Raw genomic sequence first — 20,352 nt, forward strand, 5'->3', positions numbered from 1 at the left:
GAAGATGAAATCAAGATGTATACTCATAGAAGCAGAACTGTGCATTTATTATAATTGCAACTTAAGAGAAAAAAAGTTTGATTCTCGTACCACTAATCAAATGTTAAGTCATGTATTTATCTTATCTTGACAACAATAAGTACATACGCATACAACGGTAAACATATGCAGATCTTATCAAATCTTTAAAGAATCCACTAAAAATACAAACTAATTTAATGAAGACCCCATAATTTAGACAAGGATAAAGAAGTGTTTAAATCAAAGAACAAAAAGAAATGATTCCGAGTATGATTATTCAAACATGAGATCATTGCAGTAATTGGTACAAGGAGCTTTACCTATTATACTTCTACTTTGATGAAAACATATCTCTCTCTCACATGTAGCATGCCACTGCATAGAAAGAATAGAAAAATACACCACCATTCAACTTGCCTAGGAATCTTCAATAAGATTTATACACTTTGGTAAGAGAATTATCTAAGCTAAATTCCCACCATAGATATGTATGTCCTAAAAGACTAATAAAATAGTAATAAATCAACTATATTTTCTTGTGAAGAAGAAGAATATTGCATTACAAAATCCTCATAAGAAAGAAGAAATTTTCCTTTCACTCCACAATCATCTTTTCTACAGCTTTTTACTTGTTTTTATGTAAACCTTCACCTGAAAGCTACTATTCCCTGCAACAAGTACTATCACACTCACTTCCCCTCTCAATGCTTCTACAAAAGAAGCTAAAGCATCATTTACCCATGCATTTATGTATTATTAACTTAAGAAATGAGGAGATGTTGTGCCATAAAATAAGAGAGAAATGATCCTACAATCATATGTTTCTTGAAAATAAGAGGACGATACATAAATATTTTGAAGGATAGGTCACTATTCGCTAGAGAGCTTTGATTTCTTCTATTATCATGAAAATGCTAATATATATAACAAAATATCTTAAACCCGCTTATGTATAAATGTATAATACACAGACCAATAGCAAGGGAATAAACACAAATTCATCAACTATTTTTTCCTTGCTGTCTGCGTTTAAGACAGGAAAAAGGAAGGAAGTGGCTTTGTTTATTAGCTTAGACCCAAAAGAAAAGGGAGATCAAAATCATTTGAATGCAAAAGTGTTTTGAATTATGAGAGCAGAGGAATATAGATGGTTGCTTCAGGCACACCCAATCAACCCGTTTCTCCTTTAATAAAAATTAGCAAACTTTCTTTCCCCTAACTAAAAATTCAAACTCTATACCACCAAAGATAGGAAAAAAGTATTTGCATAACCAGTCCTTTCTAGAAAGTATGACCACAACAGTCGAATTTGAATGCTTTAACAAGGATCAGACGGTCAGACCCCAGATGATTCTAAAACACTTGCGCTTACGAGAAGAACAGAATGTGAAATTAACCCGTCTCTCAAGCACACTTGCTAAAATTTAATTAATGTAGCTATCAACTTTTAAAGAATTTGGCCTTTTACAAAAAAAACAGAATATTTTGCATCAGATTTTCAAAACTTAGACCATGATTATTGCTGTACGGTTTCTTAGGCTCAAATTTTTTTTTTGTCCGAACTAAAAAAAAATTAAAAAGCACACCAATCGCGGACCGCCACGTATCAGTGAGGCCCGCGAACAATGCAAGAAACATACCAAAGTCGATCCTTATTTCATCTCTTCTATCACCGGTTTTTACACAAAAGATGGATCCACCACTTAAAAACCCCTCTTATAACCTCCGTTAATTGTGCTCTTAGTCACCGAGTATTTTGCTTTGTTTATGAGCTTAGAACAAAAAGAAACACAAAGCTGAGACAAAAATCATCTGAGATCAAAAGTGCTTTGAAAGAAAGCAACGGAATATAGATGGTTTCTTCTGGCACACCCAATGAAACTTTTTTCCTCTACTCAAACTCAACTAATTTTGTTTGCCCCCAACAATAAACATTCAACCTCAGTCACAATAAGTCGTTTCGCATCCTGCGCGAGACGAGCTAACAAATTAATAGAAGCCCAATATTTATGCGTTTTCGTAGAGCCCACAAGGAGCGATTAACTATGTATTTGAGCCGTTGGACTATATAAAAGCTTCTACCAAATGAACATTCTAAATTTCTGGCGATGACCTCCTTTGTCCGCAACGAAAACATTGTGGATTTTGTTTTGCATTTGAATTAAAAAATTTATACAAAATTTAAAATATTTTCATTAATCTTTAATGCTTCCATGCTCAAAACATGTTGTGCAATTTGAAAAAGAAAGTTCCTACTAGAAAATATGTTCAAATTCGCTGAAACTATTGATTTGGTCAATGGTCATGGTCCGAATTAAACCTTGGACACTTATTCTCTATTTCTTCGGACCAGTTTCTGTGCAGGAGATCCAGCTGCATCTTGGCTAATACACTACCCCACTTTCGGTCAGCCACATCCTAGTGCAGCCTTAACAACTTTGATAAGGTTTGTATTTAAGAGTTTTTGCCACTAAATCATTATTCGGTATTGAGTTAAATTTACGTGGAAGAACAAAGTTGTATAAGCATTACTAAGCTTGTAAAATGCTATTAAAATGCCTTAAAAAGTGTCAGTCGAGCAAATGAGCTTCCTCTGTATACTATTCTGAGCAATTTTTTTGTCACAACGATTATTATGGTTGACAAACAAACAAAAATCACATTGGTTCTCGCGAAAATAAACTGGTTCGACTTCAATTTCCGTTTTATACCACTGCTTCACTAGAGTTGTGTCTAGTATTATAAATTTAAAACATGACATATGATTTATGTATGTAATTCTATAAACAACATTTAAGAAGAAACATAACCACTCTAATAAATATTGTCTATAATCTTCTCCTCCATCTCAAACAACGACGATAAACAACAAACAACGTCCCTTCTCTTCTCACCTATCAAATTCTCCGGTAAGCCCCGGACAGACGTCGACGAGGTATCATCTGAGGACGAGTACGACGTGTAGAATGATAATGGCGACGATGGAGATTCCTCGACGAGGACAGGACGAGGTTCTTGGGCGATGTCTTTAGAAGTTTCTACTGCTAAGTTTAAGAGCAAGTCGACAAACGCGGCGCAGATGTATTCGTGGCTTGTCTTAACGTTGACTTTCAATAACAAGAAAAGAAGCTTCTCGAGCCTTCTCCAATCATGATGAAGAGCGTGTAGTTCAACCATCTTTTCCATGGATTTCTTAAAATCCAAGTACGGGTCGTTTGATTTTAAGGACAAGAGCATGAAGCCTTCTATAGAATCTTCTTCCTCAGGAGCATCTTCTTCTTCTTCTTCCTTAGTAACTTCTTCGAGTATGGAGTTTGATCTTCCTCTACGTTCGAAGATAAGTCTTTTTGATGATTTTAGTCCCCTAATCACATTCTCTATACACTCTATCTCCCGTGGCTTTTCCATGATGTTGGTGGTGGTAGAGGAGGAGGAGAAGCTGCGTGAAGGTGGCTCGGGTTTGTTGACATTTTTAGGTTTGTTAACGGTGAAGAAAGCTCTGAAAAATATTTTCTTAGGGCTTTGTTGATGACAAGAAGGTGATGGCCATGAAGAGGAAGAAGATGATGAATATGAAATGATCTTGTTCAGAAATGGGAGCTTCATTTTCTTCCCCATTTTCTTGTATTTTGTTTGATTGTTGAGAAAATAAGACTACAGAAGAGTATAGGTTTTCTCTTTTCTTTTTGGAGTTGGATTTAGAATGTGGCTTAATGTGTGAGACAGGGAAGGAATATTTAAGGCTTTTGGAAAGCTTAAAAAAAGGAGATGCTGCACGAAAGGATGGGTGGGTCTTTTTCTGAAGAGAGGCTTTATTTGCTTTGTTTCAAGATTTGTTGTCTTTTTTAATGGTATTTAATTATTGGCTCCATATTTATTGTTTGGTTGGGGATCATTCATTTTATCTGAGTGCTTATCCCGGTTAAGATTTTTTCGTATTAGCTAAAATGTCCTTATTTGAATATCAAAAATTCAAATATAAGAATATTACAGTAATATAATTTATTCGCTACATGAACTACATTTCCGTTAATAGACTAATAGTACATGTTGACAAAAAAGACTAATAGTACATGAATTTACTTTCTAAAAAAAAATATTAGGTTAACTTGTCGATGAAAATGCAAGTCACATGCACGATATAAGTACATGCATATAGTACATTTAAGTTTTATTTAATTTAAGCTTTTATCTTTGTTTTATCTAATATCGCTTTTAATATTTTTTTAATTTTGATTATTAATAATAGAAAAATACATAAAACTAATTCACCCTAGTTGCGTTGACCACTTTGATTTAAGTCTTTTTCTGTAATTGATTGTCTTTTCAGAAACTATATTTGTTGATCAGCACTCTAGCTTTCTTAATTAAACAGGTTGAAGTTAGATCAAAATAGATGGATGAATATACTTTTAAGATTTGACTAATTTAAAGGCAGATGTGGTTGTGAATGCGAGAATTTGTATAAACATGTAATTGTAAATATTCAGAAAACAATTTTGATTTTGAAAAGTTTGAAGCAGCACAAAACTGTAATTTTTTATAATTGTTATCAAATACCAATAACTACTATGACCCACAAACACTACCAAGCAATCTCTTAATTTCTAAAGTGAGCAAAAAACTATGTTACAAGAAGAAAATCGAAATAATTATTACTAGTATATGCAACGTAACTAGGCAATGAACTAGTGTCTGCAAAAGCCAAAAGCTACGTAGTGTGTATTCGCTTATCAGAACATTTCCAACTTCACTCTATTTTTTTCTAAAATAAAGTAAAAGTGATTATAGAGTACACAATACTTCAACTCAACTTTATATCTCACTCTATAATAGAGTTTACTCCATAAATAGAGTAATTTATTTTTTTTGTTCATTACTTCATTATAGAATGAAAAATAGAATTGGATTGGAACATTTTTACTCCATATTCACTTTTACTTCATTTTGGAAGAACAACGGAAGTATTACATTGGAGATCCTCTCAACTCTACAACATCACCAAAATAATTAGTTGAAACTTGATAGCTGTACTTGCAGACAATATCCAACATGATCGTAATATTATAATTATTTCTTAAAATAGACTAAGAATTTGCAATATTAAAGAAGATGCACTTATTCGGTAACAAAACCAAATATTTGAACACATGATCAGTACAATTATCTCCAGACCCCCTAGAGAAATCAAATTATCCGCTGATAACTAAATTCTAAACGATATACCAATTATTTGCTAAGCTTCTATTATATTATATATACAGTAATCATCTCTTACAGACCGTATTAGGTAGGTAAAATGATTCAAGCTATTTTCTATACTTGGTAGGTAGTCGTTTTATTAAAGGTTAAATGAACGGCGAACCTTTTGATAAATGTTTAGTGTTAAAACAGGAACTAGTGCTTAAGATATTATAGTAAAAAGATATAATATTTTAAATTAAAATGCGAAACGAATATAAAAATTTACATTAGGCATGCATGTGTACGTATCTCAGACTTTACATATGGCACAAATGAATTAAAATAGAAGAAACCGAAAGTAAAACTCAACTAACAGTCGAACTAACCAACTAACTATCAAAGGTTCAAAAGATATGACGTCGATGCTAAAAAAAATTTAAGTTCCGTAGCAGACTAGCAGTAGCTTCAGCTGAAACATTTCCCAAACATTAATTACAATTAATTCACATCTCTTTCCAGAATCTGATACAGTTTTAATGCTAGGACCTTAATAGTTAAAGCCATCGGCTTGGATGGCCCGGCTTAAATTCGAACATATCTACAATAAAGTTGGATTGATCTGGTTCACGAAAGTTTTAGCTTAGAAATTTTAGTCTTGGCCGTCTGAGTCCAAACATAATATAGTTTAGTTTTGGTACTGATCAAGTTTAAAGTTGTAACGTGAGAAGACAAATGTTTTTAGCAAAAAAAAAACGTGAGAAGACAAATGTAAAGGAGGGAAAAACGTGAAGGGACAAAAGTTTTTGTATCTTTTTGCCATTTCACCTAAATGAATTCACATACTTGACAAAAAAAAATAAGAAAAGACAACAGTCTATATGCTTAGTGCTTTACCTTCACGTATTTTCTAATGTGGCAGGCTTTGGCACCCACAAACATAATGCTATATATCCCGAATCTTTTAAAGCAGTTTGAAATGTAGTAACTTGATATGACTGTATTTGATTTTTATTTAGAAGATTTTACATGCATATAATAATAATTACAAATTTTATCAGTGTCGTTGATATTTTTATACATGTTAGTAGTGTTCGTGTTTCTGTTATACCCTTCACTAGTTTTCTTATAATTTTTAATAAATTTATCTAACTAATAAATTAATACTAATATATAACTGGATTTTGTTGAACATTTACACTAAAAAAATACGAAATGACATTCATGATGAAAAAAAAACAAAAAAAAATTGTTGCTCAAAAACAATGAAATTATACTTACGCCACAACTTTATTATATAAAAGAGAGGTTACAAAATTTTCAGCCGAAGAACACATATCTATTACGTTGATTATTAAAGTTCCTTAGACCAAAACTTTGATGGGTCATATGTTGATGCCATGCTTGGGTATGATCCACAAACAAAAATACCCTGTCCCTCTCTCTATTAGGATACAAAATAAAATGGAAGTAATTACGGATGGACTCAAAAAATAAATTTTCCGACCTTCTTTTTTTTTGAAAAAAAAAATTTGGATCATTTCTCAATTTATACGTGTCATCTTTACGCAGGGATCATGCTAATCATCTCTGTATCGTTCCAATTTTATCGGATGTCTCCGAAGGGACTTCCTTTTGAATAATATTGTGCACCATATCAACACATGCATGCACGGTACTCCCCTACGAGGCTTATCAATATTATATATATATATATACCGTACATGGATCCTACCACCTTCTATGCTAATTATCATATAAGTATATTACTATTACACTTTCATTACTATCGTTAATGACATCCTTGGTACTAATCCATTACAAAAACTAATGGTTTCGTCTTGTTTTCGGAAAGAAATTTTAATTTTTGTATTGACAAATGGACAAATACAAAATAGATCAATTTAAAAATATATTACCAACATGAATCACACGCACTGGAAGCAAATAAAGAAGAAGAGCTCACAAGTATACTAACTGTTCATATGGCATGAGATGAAACCTCCGAAAAGATCTATTGGGTCCGTATATGCAATCTCTCTAGACGCAACTCTTGTAGATTCTCAATTGTGCATGCATGTTTACGACGTATCAAGCCTTTGTACATGTCATATATCTATTTGGTCGTCTTCATGATACATTGTGAGGCTTCTCTAGCTGTGATGAAGGGTGTGTACCTCAACCATCTCCACCATGAATCATTTGAAATTGTAGAAAAGGTGGATTGATTCCACGGATAAGAGCATGAATCCTTGTTCCTCATCTCTTCGAGTATAGATTTGGATTTTCCTGTTCGTTCGAAAATGAGTCTTTCTGATGGTTTAATACCTTTGATCACATTCTCTATGGACTCGGTCTCTGGCAGCTCTTCTATGCCGTCAGCCGTGAATGATGTGGAGGAGAATGAGGATGATAAGATGATGGCAGAAAGTGGCTCCTCTTCCACTTCCTCTTCCTCTTCCTCTTCCTCTTCCTCTTCCTCTTCCTCTTCCTCTTCAACGTCGTAATAGTTGTTTGCGATACTGGTGGCTCTGAAAGATATGGTTCTAGGGTTTTGGTGACAAGAAGGCCAAGCCCATGATGATGAATTTGAATTTGAAGAAGATGAAGATGAAAATTTCTTGTTTAGAAACGGGACTTCCATTTTGTTCTTTGCTTATCTTTTTTTTTTTGGTTTTGTTTTGGATTGGAGTCAGATTGAGAAATTAATTAGGGGAAGTATAAGGGTCTAGGGTTGGCTGTGGGATATATTCCCAAACTTCCTATTATATCGACTTTTTTTTTAATATATATTGACTTATTGTTTTACCTAAAAAGAATGATGTTGATTGAAATTGACCAAGCATTAGATATTCTGAAAGTTCTGGTTATGTAAAGAAAGCATGTGGATTTTTGTATAAACTTAGGCTTTGACCGAAAAATATTATTAGCGATAACTTAGTGGAGTAAATATTGTTTCAGCTGAGTTATTCTACTTTAATTTTTAGTCAATTAAGTGAAAATCATTTTTCTCCCACTTCCTCTAAACACTGTTTTTTTTTTACATTAAAAGTCCTCTAACCACTGTTAAAAGAGAGTAAAATACACATATAATTTTACTCTAACTAAAACAAGAGTAAATACATTTGCTCCACTTTACTCTTTTTTCTACTTTTATTTTTCCTTTCATTTTAACCTTTTTGTTTTCCACCTATTTGCTCTAAATTTCCCAGTCACAACCTTAGAGTATTTGAGTGTTTGAATATTTGGTTATCCTTGGATATCTAAATACATAATACGTACATGTTTCTTTTAAAATAGATTATTTATTCTAGAAAATAGAAATTCAAACTAATGTGATAGCTTGAATCCAATACGTTATAGGATGCATTCAATCTGAGACATGGAATGATTTCTATTGAAATGACAAATTTTCTATTTGTTAAACATAAAATTTTAAGAAGTTTTTTTTAATTCAATATTATTTAACTTGTGCTTTTAAAATTTACTTTAAAATACATTGTTATTAGAAATATATTAATTATTGAATTTTAATAAAGTTGTTGTGTTTGATGAAACTTTTTTATTTTTTTTTCATAAATCTGATAATTTCGAATAAAGTTTTAGAGTATTTTAATTAAAATTCTGGCAGCTCTTCCTTAATTCACCAAAATCATATAAAATTCATTTAAATTAAAATCACTTGAAATCATCCCAAATATTATAAATATATTCAATGTATATTTGTGACTATTCCAAAAGATATTACCTAGTTTTCATTACAGGTCAGATACACCGTATCCATATCACTTGTCTAGTTTTACGTTTCTATAAGAAACTTAGAGCATCATCAACGAAAAGACACTTTTACAAAAGTATATGAATTTATTTCATTAATATCACTAAATATCATAGCTAAATATTAAATATAAAAAACTTTAGCCACTTAAAACAAGGCAAATGTAATGACTGTTTTCCAATTTTAAAGAAAGGTCTATTATTTGAATTTCGTCTTTTCCATTTTCTCTATCTCTTTCATCAGTGCTTAGTTGTTTCATTTTTATATGTTGAAAACTTATGGAAGAGGCTCTCATTAATCGTGTTCTTAGATTCCAAGTAAAAAAATTACAATGGTTTGAGTTATATCTTCTTTTCACAAAATAAAAGATATGGCCATAAAGTAAGATTTAAAATGAACTTATAATGTTTTTATCATAAAAATTAAGTTCATAAATTTCGTTTAGGTATTGGATTGGTTACCTATCCATAAATCACATTGAAAATGTGAAGTACTTAAGTTCGGTCTTAAATAGTTTAGGTAGGCGTGGCTGTATACATTCATTAATCATTATAGTAGTTCTGGTAAACACAATCATAACCGTGTCTACCACAATTTGTGTTGTCAACTGTGTATACTCTTCAAAAGCCTGTCGACAGACCAATACTATAATATGGATGCAACAATAGATCTCCGAATTTAATTTCACAATATCTCCATATTTATTAGTAGCAACTTGACAAAATTTAGAATAATGGCACGAGTCACCATCTTCAATAGTTTTTTCTATTTATTTTTAAATAGAATAATTTTATAATAGAGTTGAATTATATTCAATGATATTTTATTTTATATGGAAAAATATAGTGATGAACAAAAAAAAATTTTATATATAAAGTAAATTTGTTTTTTTTGTATTATAGAATGAAAATAGAGTATCATTGGATGTTGTAAGCGTTATTGGGTATATGTCTGAAACATTAATCATGTAAAGTCTGAAGATAGCAAATTTAATCAAAAGGAAAAATGTTTGAAGAAGTAATTTCTCGCATAAGTTAGCAAAAAAATAATTAACTTCTCGCATACATTGAATGCATTTTATGATATTATCTACCTATATATATAACCAAAAAAAAAGGTATGAAAGTTATATCTAGTATATGAATATATGATCCACCCCAAGTGTTAATGCTTGGGCTGATCTTGAGCTTCTAAACAAGTTTTAGGTCTTCTGTAGATTCAATCATTATGTATTTTTGCTTTCGAAGCCCGAAAGTAATCAACTTTTAAACCATGTGGTAAGCTTTTATAGGATCAACTATTATGTATTTTTACTTTCGAAGCCCACAAGTAATCAACTTTTAAACGATGAGGTAAGAAAATAAATGACTCAAGGTTGATTTTAATTTGGTAAATAGAGGAATTTTCGGATTGGTCGTTTTGATTGTAACTTTTTTAAACCTATGTAATTTTGATTTTAATTGGTAAATAGAGGAATTTTCGGATTGGTCGTTTTGATTGTAACTTTTTTAAAACCTATGTAATTCTGAATAGCATTAGAGTTTCCTGATAAGAAATTAGAAAATCATCAGGTTAACAATTGAAATAAACTCAGTAAAGAAACATGTCGAGTATCGTCGACCAACGAGATCAATGCTAAACAATGTATATTCTGGTTCAAATCACAGAGGTACGTAGTGTTTTCATGTCAAGTATTTAGTTTTCAACGGAGACTGCAAATCAAGAATGAGTTAACACAGAACGTCAAGACGTACATAAGGAACAACTCATGATTCGTAGTTGCAATCAAATATCGATGCGCATAATCATCATCAACAAGAAAATTCAAAAGATTGAACACATATGGACTGGAGAAGACGCTGTTTTTGATAATTTTGCACACAAAGGATAAACTTCAGATGATTAATCGAACATTATCATCATCATCACAATCCACATAGACCATTTTTATCATAAATTTGAAAAAAGTTTGAGAACGACAATGGATTCCCCCAAGATACATATTTTAGTAATAGAAGGGGCAAAGATTTTTGAGCAGACCAGAAGAAGAATCCGGAAGCTACTAGAAGCAAGTGCCTTCTGGAGGTTGAACAAGCTTACGGTTATGCGACGCAGCCATTTCTTTCTTCAGTTGTACCAGTATATTCTCCATCGTGTACTCCCTCTGCCAGTTCGCAAGAAGCCCAAACTTCTTTGGATCCACCTATACATGTATGCATAAACTAAGTCACACGTTAAAAGGAACAAGTCAGAGGATGGCAGAATGGTAAATTTTTTAAGCTTACCACTCCAGTTTCATGGTTGACACAAGTCATGTTGACACGTGAATGGAACCGGACGGTTGGGGGTTTCTCAGGGTAATCTTTGTCACAGAAGAGCTTCAACTGATAGATCCTACCTTCATGAACAGTCTGAACATATAGAGGACATACAAATTGATCTGTTAGTACACCAAGCAAAATAAACAGGACAAGATCAGTGTAAATATCAATGCCTTGTGCAATTTTCTGATGAAAAAGATTCAAAGACACTAGTTATGATGATGATGATGCTAAGAACATTAGTGAATGCCTCTAAAAACAATCACGCAGGTAATGAATTTGGGTATAATGAAGGAGAAAAAGAAAAAGATATAACTACGTTGTGGGGACCGATGATAGTGCCAGTCCAAGAGCGCATGTAGATGTCATCACCATCGTCCATTCCATAGCTCACAGTTCCATCTCCAATACCTTTCTCCCCACGTTCAAGCTCCTCCAACAACCGAAAGTTTCTCGGAACTATATTTTGCAATAACAACAAGCATAAGAAACCAAACCAATCAAACTTTTAATCAAAGCAGCGAACATAAACACATCAGATTAATCAATTATCCACAAAAACTCCATAAACAAAGTTCCCAAAGAGACGAATAAAGATAACTTCAAGAATACAAGTTCAAGAAGAACTCTAGAGACTGAAAGATAAAGACTTTGCTATCTTCTAAGGTCATGGAAGCAATCAAACTCCAGAAAACGATAACACTTTACACAATCAGGGAATCATTCTCAGCGATTTGTTAGAAACCATCAACGATCAATCATACATAGGAACATAGATCATAGAACTAGTAGATCGATGAAGCCTATGGAACATAAGCCAATTCGAATTTTGAAAACCCTAAAACCCAATTAGGATTCCAAAACCCTAGAAAATCGAAATCGAGAAGATGATAGAGATGAAGGAGTCGAGACTGATTACCGACGACACTCGATCCTCCAGAGCCGAGAGTCATGTTCGATCAAGTTTGTGGATTTGATTCGATTTGAGTTTTGAGATCTGAGCTCTGATCGTGCCGAGAGAGACGAGAGAGGGTTGAGCTAAAGGGAGATTGGGAGAGAATCTTTGGTGAAAAGACAGAAAGCTAAAATGCCAGGGGCAAATTGGGTATTTTAGATTGGTGGTAGACGGTAAAAGTTTAAATTTGCAATTCTACTACCTTCGGAATCTATATTCTGTCGTATAATTCCTTTAACATTACACCAATTTCATACGCATCCCTTTTGTAATTTTCAGAATCATATGATTTGTGACCCAGCCAATCCGAGCAATTTCTTCGGCCTTAGTGGGCTAAAATATGTTTACATGGGCTTTTTGTTATGTATAAATATGTAATAAGTGTTTTATATAATTAAATTAAATATATATCTTTTTATTCCTGAAATATCTTCTTACTTTTTTAACTTTTTCATATGTTAAGATTTTGATTGTTTACGTTTACTATAGCTTAAATTTTAGCATTTCTTGATGGTACAAAGGAATTTCAAAATTTTGTAAAACTGATGCAGGGTCTTTAAAACATGTAGAATACTCAAACAAACTTAACATATATATATATATATTATTTAGCTTTGATGGTAATATAAAATAAACATTATTTCTAGAATACTCTTTAGCTAGATTAAAATAAATAAATAAATTTACTCAAAATCCAAGGGAATGTGCATATTTAAAATAAATTTAAAAATTTTAAAGTTGATAAATATTCATTAAATAATGTAATATCCCTCTTAAAGGTATAACTAAATCAAAATTTTGTATATTTTATTTCAGATTTTTAATGGTTATTTTATAAATCAAAACATGGAATATACTTTTTTAAGTAGTACTAGATCTTGATCCGCGCGATTGCACGAGTGTATATTTTATAGTTTATACAAATTTTAAAGAAACGAAAAGTTAACGGTTCTAGTTTGACTATTTTTGTTTATATGTTTAAACTATGTATTTTTTCATTGTATTGTGTAACAGGAGGTCCATAGAATGATATTGTTAAAAATATTACTGTTAAGAAATATTTCAGTTTTGATTTCTATGTTTTAGTTTGATACGGAATAAAACGTTTTGTATGTATGTCAAAGAGCATTATTTGATTATTATTGGTGGAGCAACACAAAAACGGATCAAAGATATAAGATAATTAAAAGCTCATTAGTGTAAACTAAAAGATTTAAGCATGAAATAATAAATCAATCTTATTAAACTATTCATGTTTCCAAATAATATTAATTTTTTTTACTAATATCAAAGTTGCCAAACAAAACCTTTAGGAACTTCTACTTTAATAAGATAGATTTGATTAGCCCAAAAATAATCTAATATATTAATTTAGGATCCTAATTTTTAACTATTATTAACAAATTATAGTAGGACAATTTAAAGAATTAGTTAATATGACATATTTGATTATTTACATTAATAATAAATCAACTATAAATTTGAATATCTTTTAATTATAATAAAATCTGTTTTGAGAAAGAATCTCACAAAATCTTACTAAAAATTTAAATATTTTTTAATAAAATAACATAGTAATTAATTTATTAATTAGTAATATAATATTATTATAAATCAATGTTAATTAAAATTTTATTCAAAAACAAGAAAATAAAAATTCTATACTATTTTTTTATAAATTTCATAATTATATCCTGCATTATATAAAAATAGAAATGATTTGTGAATTAAATATGACAAAATTATATTAAATAGGTAAATTAACAAAAAAAAATTAAATGGTTGTAAATTAACAATGTTTTAAAAAATATTTCATTTATATAAATTACCACTCATCATTAAAATGGATCAAAATTTGTAAACTATATAATATTTCAAAAAAATAAATAAATTTACCAACATAGGCTAAACTTCTATATCTACAACTATATGTTATCTTTTTATTTATTTTGAAACTCTCAACAATATATTATTTAAAAAAATTTATATACAAAAAGTAATGGTATATAATAACATTTAATTCATATACTATTTAAAAATATATTATTAGAAAACTATGAAATTTTATTAATTCATTTAAAATATTAATGATAAATAAAATTTTAGTTATAAATTTAATATTTTATTTTAAACATAACAAAATATGTTGACAAAAATTTAGAAAACATTACCAATTTTAAAATATTTTTTATAACATAATGTTTTAATGTAGTCACAAAACAAATTCAAAATTCATGTAATCTTCTAAACTCAAAAATAGTTTTGTAATTTTCCAAAGTTTTCTTGACAAAATATACAATTTGGAAAATAAAAAATAACTTTTTGAAAATTTCAAATTTTACAAAAGATAAAATCATAGATAATAAATAATAAATTTTTGAAATGCACCACAAAAAAAAACAAACTATATATATTGTAAAAATTAAAGTAATCTAAATTTTTGAAATCTTAATTGAAAAAAAAACTTAATATCATAACATCCAAAAAATATCATATATCAATAAAATTTACTAAAATAATATAATAGATGCTAGTATGTATAAATTTACTAAAATAATATGGATATATAATTTAAAGAAAACAGTATTCTTACTTATAAATCCCGTATAATACTAAAATAATATATGTTAAAGTATATTTTTTAAACATAGCATGTAAATATAAATTATCTTCAACATAAATATTTTCTATAATATATTTAAATAAATTTTAAAAATGTATTATATGAAAATGTATAAATTTGAGAAAATAATATTTTGGAGAAAGTTCTTTATTTGATTATTTTATATTATTATTTTAATATACCTAACTCGAAAATATATTCGTAAGTAATAAAATAATAACAACGTAAAATGTTTTAAGCAAAACACTATATATTAATAATGCTGAATAAGAAATATAAACAATAGCATTACAGAGTTATGTAATATATAACACTAAAATGACAATTATATATTTAAAATATTTGTAATAATATTAAATATAATTATAAAATTAAAAAAATATTCGCACAGACGTGGAGGTCAAAATCTAGTTAATCTTGAATTCTAAAAATGAAGATGTTTTATTCGAGATGTTTTCATTATTTTAGGTTAAACTGAATGACGATCAAAATAAAGCAATATCATTAACCGCCTACCATCACATTTGTTTGCTTTATTTTTTGTTTTCCATTGTTTGTTTAATCATAAATCTGTATCTAAAGATTCTAACATATTTTCGTGTAGATTTGGCATTTGTGTTGTTTTTAATATATAGAAACTATACCAAACAATCACATATAAACGTATTTATGCAGACGCCAAAGTGTTTGTGACCATCAAACCTTCATGTGGAAACTCCCTTGGTCCAGTGGTTTGACTAATGGTTCATTAATGTTTCTATACTAGGAGGTCTGAGTTTCAATTCCTGGAAAAAGCGGAATTATGTGAATTAATGAAGAAGAGGCTTACAAAAGATCTGCAGCATAGTACAAGCAGTACCTTCAAGCGTGGATCCAGTAGGACGACTTAGGTGATGCAGTCAAACGTGAATCTTCATAAGGAAAATAGAATTGTCGGCTGTAAAATCGTCAGTAATATTTCTCATAGTTTGTAATAACATAATTATCCAGCGTTAAAAAAAACAATCAAACCTTCACTTACAACTTGCAGTGAAACATGAAAACAATACGAACCAGTACAATATAAACAGAAACGATTTATGTCAAACTTATATAGTTAAACTAGGTTAGGACCGCGCCTTGCGCGGAATGAACATTATATATGTAAATAATTATATATATTATATGTTTTTACATGAAATAATAAATATATATTGAATAATTAAAAGTCATTAACTATTGCATATATAGTTAATTAAATCAATTTTATTAATCCAAACAATATTTTTTTCTATTCGATAGAATATGTAATTAAATTTTAAATGATATTAACATACATATTATATTTTTATTATTAATGTCTATTAAATGATGCTTTCTACTCATATAATTTTTTGATCATTTGTATCTTTTATAGTAAAACCTTTAAATTACTGATAACAAAATTTTCATGGGATTAATAGTTTTAGTAATTTATATTTTTTTTAAAAAAATTGAGTTTTCAATGTTCATTCAAATCTTTTATCAAAAAAATTGTTCAGATTAAATTTTGAAACTAAAATATTTATGTGTTTGATATGGTTTATAATTTAATTTAAAACAATATATATATATTTTTTTTATAAAAGATTTGAATGAAAAATGTAATCATTTGTATTTTGTCATAACAAAAATTTTAAACTATAGATCACAAAATTTGAATGTGAGACTTTTAACAGTTTTAGTAATTTATAGTCATTTTTAAAAATTCAAAATATAACATATACAGAAAAATCTAAATTTTTATTATATGGTTATTGTGGTTGTTTAATTTATTTTAATAGTTTGAAATTAAACAAATATGATAGAAGATACACTAATTTTTATCAAATAATTGTTATTCAAAATCATTAATTGCCATATATACTTTAATCGCATTAGGAAATTCCGTAATTTTTATATAAGAAAATTATAAAGAACATTAATAGTGAATTTATGTACATAATTAAATGGAACAACATATTTTTCTAATGATTGTAAGAATCATCCTAGTGATGACATGTGCCTACACAAATAAATTGTAATGCTTCTCAAATAATATATAGGGAACAGTGATACTTGATTTGATTTATATATCTATAGACTTTACATATTCACCATGCATAGAGAAATTCCCAATATTTCAAATCCAAATCAAAATCATAACTTATAACAAATTCTCTAAAACATGATCAAATCATTGCATTTGCACTTAGGGCAACAAGTCCTTGCTACTGAGACCAAAACATACATAAAACATCTTCGACATCCCACCACCACCATTACCGGCGGTTCCTCAATCCACGACGAGGCAACCTCCTCCTTCATTTCCTCCGTGGTCGATAGGCACGAGCTAGCCGATGATAGGCTGCTCGGAGGCGATCCTCCTCCAAACCTTTTATTAGCAACCACCGACTCTGCCGTCCTCCCCAATGGCTCGACTCTGGCTCTTTTGCCGTTCTTGTTTCTCATTTTTGAAACTTCTTCTTCTTTTTCTTTGTGTTGTTTTAGGTGAGGGGGATTAAGAGTACTGAAGGCTTCTTAAGATAATGTGTATATATAATATAAGGATGAAAAGAGTTAATTATGACAAATAATTAATTTTTGTTGAATAAAGTAATTTGATGTTGGGGACAGAGAAAATATTGACATTGTTTATTTAGTAATTAATTTATTATTAACTGGAATTGGGGAAAATAGTAAAGTAGAGTAGAGACCAGACAACTATATGAAACAGAAGGTAATTCATTAAACAATGTCAATGTATCTCTGCATTTAAACTAGCGCAGCAAACCATTTATTGTTTAGATGTGAGGGGATGAGTATGAAATGTTTCAAAACAAAAAATTAATTGGATTGGTAAAGATATAACTATGTAATATTTTGTTTGTATAATGATAAACTTCATAATTTAAGAAAATACAAAAAAAATACAAACGAAAGGTTATAAAAATAGGAAAACCATTTAAAGATGTTTATGAAAAGTAAAGTGATTAAAGTATATTAAAATTGTTTAAATAATATTCTTTAGATTTGATAATTTAGGTAAATATCATTTAGACAAACCATATTTTTAGATGGATATTATTTCACTTTACTTATAGTTTGTTTTAAATTTTTGAATATTTGCCTAAAATCATTTTGTTTTAGTTGTATGTCCAGCTAATGATACTCTCTACTTGTATAACCCATTAACAAAATTTGACCTAATATGTAACTAATACTCGTATTTAATACAAGAAGCCAATAACTAAAATACAACATACCTCAAAGAGAAAACGCGGATATATAGCTGTTAATAACTTAAGAATCTCGTGTATTTAATGCTTCATAGTTAATTAAGATGACAATGAAATAATTTAAAATGATTTATAGGCAAAAAATGTTAATGGCAATAATGGCAAAGGGTTTCATTTAGAAGCCAAAATGGGTTGGTTTGTAAAAAAAAACATCCCTATTTTCATTTTTAATTTGCTTCACGTAATTACAAAAGGATAAAGGCTGGAAAAATGTTTTTTTTTTCCAACGGACATGTTGTTTTAGAAAAAAACGGTTTTAAGAACTGAAGCATTATAAAAGATCTCTTTATAGTTTAGTTATGAATCTTACATGTAGTCGTTTCTCGTATTCTATGTGATGTAAGTACCTTATATGAGACAAGCACAAAATATAATGATCTAGTCATAATGTAACGTTTTATATGTTAAATAGGGCTTTATTAACAACAACAACAAGTTTTCTTCAAAAATAATTAGAGAACAAAATGTCAAATACTATCATTGACCTCAGCATCAGTTATTTCCCATGTGAAGGTATTTAATGAAATTTAATGATAGCTTTAAAATGATAATACTAGTTTACTTGTTTTCTTCAATTTATCCCATGTCCAATTCATTACGAATCTGAAGAGTGAATGAACAACTTCTTTCTTTCGTTTTTTTCTTCGGCAAACAACTTATTTCTTTATTTAGTTATTTTTCAAGTCATCTAATTATATATAATGATCAAACTAACTAATTAAGTTACTAAGAATATGAGTTTGATTCCAGGAGTGAAATCATAAAGTTGTATACTTCGTGCAATGTATGAATAAATTTTGAAGCTTCTAGTGTTTTATTAGGTATCGTCTTTGATATCATACGTTGTTACAGAAACAAAAGGTTGTGTCATCTAAGTCAAAATACAAGTAATGATTCTAAATTTGGCGCATTTCAAGATTGGTCGATTGTAGCCAGAACCGCTTCTACATGAAAACTTTGAAGCAATGATGTGAAGGTTGAAATGAAAACTACATTTGTTTAATCAAATAAGTTTGAAGTTGTATATGGGTTTTAATGCCATTTGCACTAGAATGAAACATCAAAACATATAAGATTGCTTTCATTGACTCTGCAAGAGGATTGATGTCTATAATTGTCTTGTTGTAGTTTGGTGATTCCCTGTACCACTGTCTAAACGTTCCCTTTGGACTTTTTATTCCACTTTATACGGAAGTTTAAATACATATGTATATACCGCATTATTTATTTTCAATTAAAGCCAAGCCATTGCTTGTTCTATACCATCTCTTCTTTGTCAACGTGATCCTTGATTCCTTTCATTCAATAGTTTGTTGAAGACTTTTGAAAATATAATGTCCTTTTTTTGCTATGACATCTACATTAAAGGATTGACATGCAACGTCCACTATAATAAACCAAGCTAGCTTCTATATGTTATATGAAGTTATGAACTAAGCAGCTTGGTTGGGTTGGAATTAGGAAGAGTATGCCATAAACTTAGGTATTTAAATGGTTTCAATTATTCTATTTTTCCTGTCAATACTTGATTTGTCAATGTTCACATATGTTCATCAATAAACATGAACTTTGTATATCTGAAAACACAAATTTGTCAGAATTCATATTATTTGTAGTTGAATTATTTTAAAGAGAAGGTGTATAGTTTGATTTTTGAAGTTATGATCTTGATTACCTAACACTAGTATAATATTTAATTTGTTTACATATTGGAAGCAAATGCAGATATATTTCACTTGAAATATTAATGGTGAGACTTCCATCATTATACTAGTGTTAGGTATACTAAATTAACTCCTTTTTCGTTTGTGTTTTGGGTATACTATACAATTAACAGATGTAGACTAATTAATCAAAAGTTAACCATCATGATACAAAAAGAATCGCAAACAAATAAGCGACATCCTAATTACATACAATAATTTTCAAAGTTGATTAGCAAAAAAAAAAAGTAAATATACCAACGAACACCCAATCTTAACAAAATTTCTCCATGCTGCAATTCTCTCCACCTACATTTTAACTGAAAGCCATTAAAAAAGGGGCACAATATATTAGCATCACGAAAAAATACACAATCGTAAACAAACAATAGATATCGTTATTACTTGCTTCTCTAATTACATACAATAATTTTCAAAGTTGAGTAGCAAGAGATCCACGAACACCAAATCTAA

The 20,352-nt window shown here is 29.4% G+C and overlaps 4 protein-coding genes and 1 non-coding gene across 6 annotated transcripts; all 5 read right to left on the reverse strand.

The window, feature by feature from the left end:
• Positions 1 to 2,690: 2,690 nt before the first annotated feature.
• Positions 2,691 to 3,976, reverse strand: LOC106364919 (transcription repressor OFP18-like). The gene has a single exon (XM_013804399.3). The coding sequence runs from the start codon at positions 3,637 to 3,639 to the stop codon at positions 2,836 to 2,838; it is 804 nt and encodes a 267-aa protein (XP_013659853.2). The 5' UTR covers positions 3,640 to 3,976; the 3' UTR covers positions 2,691 to 2,835.
• A 2,752-nt stretch (positions 3,977 to 6,728) lies between these two features.
• On the reverse strand, positions 6,729 to 6,831 carry LOC125578893. The gene has a single exon (XR_007316970.1). It is a non-coding gene; the product is annotated as a U6 spliceosomal RNA (small nuclear RNA).
• Positions 6,832 to 7,046: 215 nt separating this feature from the next.
• Positions 7,047 to 8,511, reverse strand: LOC106363467 (transcription repressor OFP18). The gene has a single exon (XM_013803201.3). It carries the CDS (start codon positions 7,844 to 7,846, stop codon positions 7,319 to 7,321), a length of 528 nt encoding a protein of 175 aa, XP_013658655.2. The 5' UTR covers positions 7,847 to 8,511; the 3' UTR covers positions 7,047 to 7,318.
• Positions 8,512 to 10,825: 2,314 nt separating this feature from the next.
• Positions 10,826 to 12,487, reverse strand: LOC106367950 (ubiquitin-conjugating enzyme E2 variant 1D). Of its 2 annotated transcripts, none has more exons than XM_013807818.3 (4): positions 12,221 to 12,487; positions 11,621 to 11,760; positions 11,266 to 11,391; positions 10,826 to 11,183 (listed from the first exon to the last, which is right to left on the reverse strand). In XM_013807818.3, the coding sequence occupies exons 1-4, from the start codon at positions 12,252 to 12,254 to the stop codon at positions 11,043 to 11,045; spliced, it is 441 nt and encodes a 146-aa protein (XP_013663272.1). In that variant the 5' UTR covers positions 12,255 to 12,487; the 3' UTR covers positions 10,826 to 11,042. The 2 variants fall into 2 exon arrangements, with proteins under 2 accessions (XP_013663272.1, XP_013663271.1); XM_013807817.3 differs by having other exon boundaries at positions 11,618 to 11,760; positions 12,221 to 12,474.
• A 4,149-nt stretch (positions 12,488 to 16,636) lies between these two features.
• LOC106363501 (protein GL2-INTERACTING REPRESSOR 2-like) lies at positions 16,637 to 20,229 on the reverse strand. Its single transcript, XM_048741092.1, has one exon. The coding sequence runs from the start codon at positions 17,346 to 17,348 to the stop codon at positions 17,058 to 17,060; it is 291 nt and encodes a 96-aa protein (XP_048597049.1). The 5' UTR covers positions 17,349 to 20,229; the 3' UTR covers positions 16,637 to 17,057.
• Between the last annotated feature and the right edge of the window lie 123 nt (positions 20,230 to 20,352).

The sequence above is a fragment of the Brassica napus genome, chromosome A9, assembly GCF_020379485.1.
Source record: "Brassica napus cultivar Da-Ae chromosome A9, Da-Ae, whole genome shotgun sequence".
In the NCBI taxonomy this organism is placed as follows: domain Eukaryota; kingdom Viridiplantae; phylum Streptophyta; class Magnoliopsida; order Brassicales; family Brassicaceae; genus Brassica; species Brassica napus.